This window comes from Thamnophis elegans, chromosome 12 (genome assembly GCF_009769535.1).
Source record: "Thamnophis elegans isolate rThaEle1 chromosome 12, rThaEle1.pri, whole genome shotgun sequence".
Classification (NCBI taxonomy): domain Eukaryota; kingdom Metazoa; phylum Chordata; class Lepidosauria; order Squamata; family Colubridae; genus Thamnophis; species Thamnophis elegans.
The window spans coordinates 11,580,000-11,589,906 of NC_045552.1; the positions used below are offsets into that span (position 1 = coordinate 11,580,000).

At 44.5% G+C, this 9,907-nt stretch overlaps 1 protein-coding gene across 2 annotated transcripts in view; it reads left to right on the forward strand.

Moving 5' to 3' along the window:
• The window catches only part of APLP1 (amyloid beta precursor like protein 1), a 58,630-nt gene extending 54,845 nt beyond the window's left edge, over positions 1-3,785 (forward strand). For both annotated transcript variants that reach the window (XM_032228214.1, XM_032228215.1), the window contains one exon: positions 942-3,785. In XM_032228214.1, coding sequence (XP_032084105.1) covers positions 942-1,040 — 99 coding nt within the window. In that variant the 3' untranslated portion in view covers positions 1,041-3,785. The remainder of the gene's footprint in view (positions 1-941) is intronic.
• Positions 3,786-9,907: the final 6,122 nt, after the last annotated feature.

Below are 9,907 nucleotides of genomic sequence, written 5' to 3' on the forward strand. Positions count from 1 at the left end.
TGTGGCTATGGTAGCTTCCTTCTTGGTGCATTGTTCTGCAGACACACAGGAGAAGAGATTCCATTAAGTAATATCAACGAGAAAGGAACACAAGCTTAGATAGGACCCTATGAAAAGCATTTCTGAGAATCGGGGAAATTGTCTGGGATGGTTTTGGGGAACACCTAGCCAGGCAGCAAGGAGGTCTCAAGCAAGGAATTAGCCTTCAATCCTCACACAGGTGTAAGAGATCCAGAACTGACTTCCCCTTAAGGCAAAGGCTGGCAGTCTGGGGAAATTCCTGTATTATAGGCAGAGTATAATAAAGTAGTTAGCTTGAAGCCTATGCATGTGGGTCTGGTTGTTTGTGCCTGGCAAATAGTATTGGCATATGATGATGATGATGATTATCATCATCTTTTAATAACACAATAGTCCCGAGTGGGGTGGAGTCTGGGCAACTGAATGGAACTAGCAGTGTTTTAATGGCCAGATGCCCTTCCTGTCACCAATGCGGAGTTTTGTGTAGCAGATGTATTCTCAGTATGCCCAGAGAGTGCAATATCTGCCTCTACCTAGGATCGAACTTACAGCCTTCTGATTGTGAGGTGAGAGCGCCACCTCTAGGCCACTGCACCACTCAGCAGCAGCAGCAGCAGGAGGAGGAGGAGGAAGAGGAAGAGGAGGAGATGATGATGATGATGATGATGATGATGATGATGATGATGATGATGATGATCATTATTCCATTGCTTTGCATATACAATGAGAGCTTTTGCATGGGAGACAAATTCCATGGCCAAAGAAAATACTCAATTCAATTCATATCCTTAAGAAATCTACTGATCAACATTCCGAGCTCCAGGCATGTTGGTAGAAGCTCGATGGAGCCTCATTGCTTGATTTTAATTAACTCTCTTTTCTTTTTCTTTTTTTTCCCCTTTTGTTCCCCTTCCTGGCAGGTGGATCCCATGGTTAGCCCCGAGGAGCGGCAGTTGAACAAAATGCAAAACCACGGCTACGAAAACCCCACGTACAAATTCTTTGAAGAGATGAACTGAGTTCCTTGGGGCTGGGGCTTGTGGCATGACCGGGGGTGGTGGGCATGACCATGTGGATGGAGGGGTTGGCATGTAGAACGGGAGAAGGGTGTTTTTCCACCCAAGAGCCCTTCTCTTTTTCTGTGCCCCGTCTGAGCTTCGCTCTTACCACCTCATCCGCCTTCTATTTTGTTCTTCCATTTGCCATTCCTGCTTCATACTTCCTGGGCTTTCTAGCTACTGCTACTAGCCGACTCCTTGCCATTTATCCCACTTCTTCCATTTCAACTTCTCAAGGTCTAAATGCCTGTATCGACACGCGCACCATGGTCGCGTTCACACAACATGCTTAACCAGCTTTCTTACAAACCTGCCTTTGCTGAAGCACTCGGCTTGATTCATCTTAATCTTGTGTTGTGTTATTTTTTTTTATGGCTTAGCATGTTGGGCAAACAGATCCGATTTGGTTCGTTTTCAGATGGGATGTCCTGTGGGAAACCACCCGCGTTGGTTAATCCCGCCGTCTAGTTCAGCATGTTGTGTGAACCGAGGCATTCCCACCAAGCTGCCAGCATCAGGTTTCAACTCTTGTATTTTAAGCCAACTCATCTCAATGGGTAAACTGCACGTTGTGGAGAGAAACAGTTGAATCTACAGAATCTATCATGCAGTTATGGGGCCACCAAATGTCACACCGTGCACCCTTAAAACCTCTATGTTCCAATCAGTAACCAATGCTCATTGTGCATCTTCCTAACTCACCTGGGGCCAAATCTCATGTTAAAATGACAGCCCATAACTCAGTATCCCCACAAAAAAAACACATCACCACCAAGCCCCTTAGAGACACTCATCACGTGGTTTTCCACAAAGCACCAGACCCTACATATTCCACGGCACACATTTGTGACTCCGCTTTGCAGGATTCTGTTGAAAAATGGAACACTTCCAGCATACCTGTCAGACAAGGGTTACCATCGCTAGAATTGCCCATTGCTAACCTAGCTTGCCTCTGGCATAGAAACCTGATTCCACCTTCACTTGCTTGCCTTTTTCTATCTCTGTTTGTCTTCTGCTTCTTTACTACACTGAACTCTTCACTCCTTGCACCTAATTTATTGGAAAGCCAGCTAAAGGCTGAGTAGATTGGGATAAGATAGCATCCATCAGCACTTTACTTGACTAGTTTGGAGAGGGGAGATTCAAAGATTGAGGCTCTTTTTTCTACACAGACACATCTGTTCCTTCCACTCTCCCCCCCCCCGCCCCCTCGCACTACGTAGAGTATAAAAAACAGGTTTGCTGAAACAGATTTTGGCTACGTTCACACCTTCAGTTAACCAGTCCAGTTACAAACCTAACAGCAGCTGAATTCACACAATACGCTAAGCTGAATTTAAGTTGTGGCTTTATATTTCTTTTGGGTAGCTTAACAAGTTGTGTGACTCATGGCTTTACGGTTTGGTGATTTGCGCAAGCCCCCTCCCCCCAATAACCCTAGGTTAATTCAGGAACAAAATTAAGCTTCTCGAGTGAGCACAGCCCATAAGGCTGATCCTTCTCCCGCGGCCCAGAAATTCTGAAGCTGGGAAATTAAGTTCCTTTGTAGGGCTAAGCTCATAAGCATATATGCTTATTTGTTGTTGTTTTGTTTCTTACATTGGGAAGTTTTTCTTCCAGTAGCAATTTTTGCCACATGTCTTGATCACTTTGCAGAAGTATCTTCTGAGACCAACCATCTCAGCAATCCCAAATGGGGGAAGGTAGGGGGCCAATTGGATCATCTCTGGTGCAATCTCTGCCGAATGATCTGTAATTCCTAGCAACTACTAGTCCCCAAATTTGGGCATAGCTGGCTGGAGAATTCTGGGAGTTGAAGTCCACAAATCTTAAAGTGTCTTAAGTTTGAAGACCTCTGTACTAGACAGAATGGTGTGTGGAGTAATAGTCCTATTGCTGCCTTTGGACCGAACCATTTTGCTGTTTTTGAGAGGCAAGGGAGTTGGACCAAGGAAGATACCTTTATCATTAAGCTCCTGAGATCACTTAGAAGAGGTAAACTTGGAGATGTTTTTATCTTGGTTCCCCTTAAGCCATAATTCAGCCTTCTCCAATCTGGGTGCCCCAGAATCCCCTAGCCAAGAACTCTGGGAGTTGAAATCCACACATCTAGAGGATGACCAAATTGGAGAACCATCAAAATTTAGAAAGGACCATTCCAAACTTTGCTGTGGGCAAAACACTCACACCGAAGCATCCCTAACAGATGATGATGATGATGATGATGATGATGATGATGATGATGATGATGATAAAACCTATGCTTAACTACATCCAACAGGTGCGAACATAGCACCTATTTGGTGAAGCCGGGGTAATTAGTTTGGACAGGCATAGAAATCACTTGGGCTAAGAACCACATTGGAGAGATAAAAGGGATCCATTCTTTTTTTTCTTCCACGTTCAAAGTTATTTCCAGACTCAAAAATCTGCAGGTGTGGGAAGGACCTCACCCCCTCACAACCGGCCTACCCCATCTTTGAAGGGGGGAGGGGGGAAGAATGTCAGGATTTCTGCCTTGAATGTCTCCTTCTGTGTTTCATAGTTCCCTTGTCATGCCCTGTCCTGTTCACCATTTAAATCTTGTTCGTTTTTAAGCTGAGGTTTTTCGAAAATCAAAAGGCAACATCAGAGAGACAAGGCAGGAGATGGAATTCAATTGCCAGCCCTCCCACCAAACTAATAAAATATTGTCACTTCTCTAAGCATGGTACTGGACCTGGACTTTTCAGTGAAATGAGAATATTGGGGGGCTGGAGGTGGCTGGGAATTGGAAATAAATTGTGGAGGGGAGAGATATTTGCCTATTTGCTAGAAGGATGCAGAAGAAGTTTGAAGGAAAACTTTAAAAGACCAACTCACAAATACGTGAGATCTCTTTCTACCTAAACAGTATGTTTCTGTCACGACTTTTGGATCCGTTTCCCATAGAAAAGAAAACACCGGGAGCCACAAAGGTCCTAACCGGAAGCCCCCTGTTCAATTCTGGAGCTGACTGAAAGTTCAGTTCCCCCACCAGAGAGTCTCTTCCTAGTGCGGCGTACTTTTTCCTCTATCTGTCATAACTGAAAGCCCTATCAATTGTGGAGACAACTGGAAAATCCTCCCCTTGCCATAGAGTCTTCTCCTAGCGCACTGTGCTTCTTTGCCCCCCACCCCATCTCAAAATTGCAGTTCTGCAGTTCAGCTGTTCAAATCTCACCGGCTCAGGGTTGACTCAGCCTTCCATCCTTCCGAGGTGGGTAAAATGAGGACCCGGATTGTTGTTGGGGGCAATATGCTGACTCTGTAAACCGCTTAGAGAGGGCTGAAAGCCCTATGAAGCGGTATATAAGTCTAACTGCTATTGCTATTGCTAAAATTGTGGCGCTGACCAGTGACGGAGCTGCAGCAGAGGGAGAAAAGAGCCACATGTGGCTCCAGAGCCGCAGTTTGTTGACCCCTGCTTCAAGGAAACCTGAGCCATCTACAGCTTTTGCACCTACACAATTTCGCTTTCCTATATATAGATGTAATGATCCCTTCATTGAGAAAAACCTGAATACATTATTAAGGGAAAAAATGGTTTGGATGATTTTGCAGCAAAAAGCGTGGAGGTTTGGGGGGAAAATGGTTTAAAATGAGTGTATCTGGAGAAAGGGGCACAGTGGCTCAGTAACTAAGACACTGAGCTTGTCAATCAGAAAGGTCAGCAGTTCAACAGTTCGAATCCTTAGCGCAGCGTAACTGAGTGAGCTCCCATTACTTCTCCCAGCTTCTACCAACCTAGCAGTTCGAAAGCACATAAAAATGCAAGTAGAAAAATAGGAACCATCTTTGATGGGAAGGTTACAGTGTTCCATGCCCCTTCGCCGTTTAGTCATGCCGGCCACATGACCATGGAGACGTCTTCGGACAGCACTGGCTCTTCGGCTTTGAAATGGAGATGAGCACTGCCCCCTAGAGTTGGGAACAACTAGCACATATGTGTGAGGGGAACTTTTACTTTAACCCTTATCTGGAGAAAAGACATGAAACAGCACACTTTTCACTGATTGAGTGCCATATTTGCAAGAGTTTTTAATAGAAATACGTCACCAGCACCAAGAAAAACTAAGAAAATTGTTTTGCCACCCCCTATTCTTTAGACATTTAATTCCTATTTCCTTAGCATGATTGATAGTTCTCTGGTTTTCCTTTCACACTTATTCGTTAGTATAAACTGTGATTGCCATAACCAGAGCTTGTGTAAACCTAATTTGGAACCCATGGCAATTTATGGTTTGGCCATCTAAACAGATGACTTAAAAGTCTTGAAATTGAAATCAGCATATTTCGGTTAAATTATATTCTGGACATCATCATAAGCAACCTTTAAGCTTTGGAATTATTACCATCCAGTCATGATGTATATGATACACCCATCCTTATCAAGCACCAAGCAATTAGTGCTTTCAAAATCAAGGGGGACATGCTAATTGGTGAAGGTAGGTCATATGTTCAAATCCAAATGCTGGACATTTGAAAAATAGCAAATCCTTGCATTTTTCAAAAGGGACACCAGAGGCATGTTCCTGCCAAGGAAAGTGATGCCCAATAGATTATAGTCTAGCTGTATGGCACACCTAGGCAAGCTCTCAGAGGATTCTAAGCAGGGGTGAAATTCAGCAGGTTCTGGAAAACCGGTAGCAGACATTTTGAGTAGTTCAGAGAACCGGCAAATACCACCTCTGGCTGGCTCCAGAGTGAGTTGGGAATGGAGATTTTGCAATGTCCTTCCCCGCCCCCTCAGGAGCCAATAATGGACCTTATGGTTAAACATAAATTGCACTTCAAAACGATTGCTCACAAATGCAATTACAGTTGTTCAGTTCTAAACATAATACGTAAACCTACCACTTTCCCACAGCCGAAAATCAAATCTGAATCACTGCTTCTGAAATATATGGACCAAGTTTGAACACTTAAAGCCAAAGACACGACTGACTCCACCAGTGGTGGGATTCAAATAATTTAACAACCAGTTCTCTGCCTTAATGACCAGCTGGGTAGGCGGGCTTGGTGATCATGTGATTGGGTAGGTGTGGCCAATTCACCATCACGCATGTCGATGGGCACTTCTCCTTAGCTGTTACAATGTAATAAAGGTTAACCGGAGAGGCAGTTTCTGTAAGCAGGGCAATAAAGATTAGGCTAGAAACAACACCAGAATGTTTCCTTCCTGCCTTCCTTACAGGATTAGCCCTGTAGAGCCAAGGTGGCGCAGTGGTTAAATGCAGCACTGCAGGCAGGGGTGGGTTTCAACCGGTTCGCGGCGGTCCCTGCGATCCGGTTGGTCGCCGAACCCGGAAGTAAGTAACTTCCGGGAACGGCGAAGGCCCCCTCCTGCGCCTGCGCGCCCGCGCGCGCCCGCGCCCGCTCCTTACCCGGTTTTACCGAATTCTGCGCTTCCACGCATGCGCAGGATGCATACAGCGCCTGCGCGATCCTCCAGGAGCAGCTGGAACATCGCACAGATGCTAGTACGCATGTGCGCGCCGCGCGCGTGCACGAGGACACCGCCGGCCTCATTCCAACCGAACTGGTTGGAATGGGGCGAGAAACCCACCCCTGACTGCAGGCTACTTCAGCTGACTGCAGTTCTGCAGTTCAGCTGTTCAAATCTCACCAGCTCAGGGTTGACTCAGCCTTCCATCCTTCCGAGGTGGGTAAAATGAGGACCCGGATTGTTGTTGGGGGCAATATGCTAACTCTGTAAACCGCTTAGAGAGGGCTGAAAGCCCTATGAAGCGGTATATAAGTCTTAACTGCTATTGCTATTGCTAAAGTGGAAAAAAACATAGGGAAATTTCTTCCAACAACCAGTTCTACAAACTGCTTAGAAAGTTAACAACCGGTTATTCCGAATAGGTGCGAACTGGCTGAATCCCACCACCAGACTCCACCCAAAAGCTAAACTGGAGTTGGTGAAATCATGATTGTCTAAATTAACTCATCTGGACTGTCCTTCACACAGTACCCTAGCCTGGAAACCAGATCTCTAAACTAGTTTGGTTGGCTTGACCTCCACATGTTGTGTGAAGGACTTGTATTCCAGCTGAGTGCAATATTCCTTAGGGTGCTAGAGATAGGAGATAGTTGAAAGAATCAGGATTATTAGTGGCACCAGAAGGATAGGAACAGAGAAAAGGTGCCTAGGGACCCATTCAGACCTCGGAAATAGAGACGACCTAAAAGCTTGATGCATTTGAAGTAAGTACCCATTACCACCTAAACAGCCATCAGTCCATGGAACGAAATTCAACTTTGCCCAATAGGAATTATTTCTCCATTCCTGCCGCTCCCACTGTTTAGAACAGATTTTGGGATAGGCTACCAAAGGAATTATCAAATACACTATTAATTTCCTGTATTTCGTTTCTAATTTCCTCAAGAGCCACCGTGACCCAGATTGTTGGGGTCAATATCAGGGGAGGGTTGCGGCAGGCACCACTGCTGATTCGCTCATGTGTGCTTCATGTGTGTGTGCTTGATGCGCACTGTGCGCTTGATGCGCACTGTGCGGGCATGCACAGTGCAATAAAAATTGTTTTGTGCATGCTCAGAAGCAAAAAACAAGATGGCGGCAGTTACGGCGCCACCTGGAGAACCGGTTTGGGAGTGTGGCAGGCCTGGGTCGCTGCTGGTTCCATTGACCCAGGCCGCCAAACCACTACCGGTTCAGCTGAACCAGTCCGAACTGGTAGAAACCATGTGTGATTTTTTTTTTAAGCCAATTTGGTCTAGTGGTTAAGGCTCCAGGCTAAAAAAACAAGAGACCATGAGTTCAAATCGCACCTCAGCCATGAAAAACATCTGGATAACTTTGGGCCAGTCACTCTCTCTCAGCCCAACCCACTTCACAGGGTTGTTGTTATGTGAAAAAACAGGAGGAAGGAGGTAAGTTGGATAGGTTCTCCACCTTGAGTTATTTGTATAAATAATAAAAGCAGGATAAACGTATGAAAATAAATCCCTTCTTTTCATATTTCCAACATTGGCTTGATCTTCCGTTATAATTTCAGACAATTTAGCTAATATGTGTGACTCTCTGTGTGTGTGTCTGTCTGTGTGTGTGTACTATATATGTATGTATGTGTATGTGTGTGTGTGTGTGTGTATGTATGTATGTATGTATGTATGTATGTATATGTATGTATATGTATGTACATATCTCTCTCTCTCTCTCTCTCTATGTAGGTAGGTAGGTAGGTAGGTAGGTAGGTAGGTAGGTATTGTGTCACAACCCCTGGTATGCCCAAATATGGGAGGGAGCATACTGCTTCCCTTTTCTGTCTATCGATTCACTCTGGGAGCCATCCAGGCAGAAAGCCATTTTTTGTTACACAAATATATATATATATATATATATATATATATATATATATATATATATATATATATATATATATATATATATATATATATATATATATATATATATATATATATACTGTATATACTCGAGTATAAGCCTAGTTTTTCAGCCCACTTTTTGGGCTGAAAAAAGCCGCCTCGGCTTATACTCGAGTCAGTGAAAAATTTGCCCAAAATGGAGGAGAAAAAGGGGCGGGGCCATGCCGCTGGGTGACACTCGTGAATGGCCCAGTGCCCCTGTGAGTTTCCCCTCCCTCTGTGTCAGTTTGCCGCGCAGCGCGCACCGCACCATCCCCCCTCCTCACGTTCTAATGTAATGCAGGGCTGTCTTACGATTCCCCTTCCTCCCCCTCCTGCCGCTCTGCAACGATGTCCCACCTCCTCCTTGTTATGGCAAGCAGCCACATAGCGATGTCCCACCTCCTCTGGTACAGTGATCCAATGATAGGAATCACTGTGCCGTGTGTCATAGGAGGCGGGACATCGCTCCCGCGGCTGCACGGGACATCATCATCACAGCGGGACATCAGCATCATGAGGTGAGTGAAGTATTTCATTGAATACACCGCTAGTTTACTGTTTTTCTTTGAAATAAATATTCAAAAACATTATTGGTATCTATTTTTATTTTTGAAATTTACCGGTAGCTGCTGCATTTCCCACCCTAGGCTTATACTCGAGTCAATAACTTTTCCAGTTTTTTTGTGGTAAAATTAGGTGCCTCGGCTTATATTCGGGTCGGCCTATACTCGAGTATATACGGTGTATGTATGTATGTATGTATGTATGTATGTATGTATGTATGTATGTATGTATATATGTGTGTGTGTGTGTGTGTGTGTGTGTGTGTGTGTGTGTGTGTGTGTGTGTGTAGATGAGATTTTCACGGGTGTAGGTATGCTGGTCTTGTTGTATTCGGGTCTTTTCCCATGTAAGATTGAGATTGTATATATAATTTGTGAATGAGTGGATTGTACCTGGGATTCTCCAAGGCAGTCTACTAACTTGATCATAACATCAAGGTATCAAATTATACAGATCATTCCTGCCAATATTTGTAAAAACGGATTTTCCTAAATGAAAGGAAACATACAAACCTTTGCATCATATGCTTCATGATTCATCCATAGGCAAGAAAAGCCTGTTTGCGGAGAAATGAATGTCTGAACAAACATGTCACACTAAGGCTGGTTTTAGAGTTTAAATGGACTCCAGAGGATGATAGAGGACAGGAAGGCCTGAAGGAACATTGTCCTTGGGGTCGCAATGGGTCAGACATGACTTCGCAACTAACAACAAGGCTGGCAAAACTCTATATGTGTTTGCAGAGGACAAACATTCAGTATTCTGAGGAACCAAGATGGTCTATTACAGTGTTCTCAATCTTGGTGGCTTGAAGATACATGGACTTCAAATCTGAGAGTTAAAGTCCA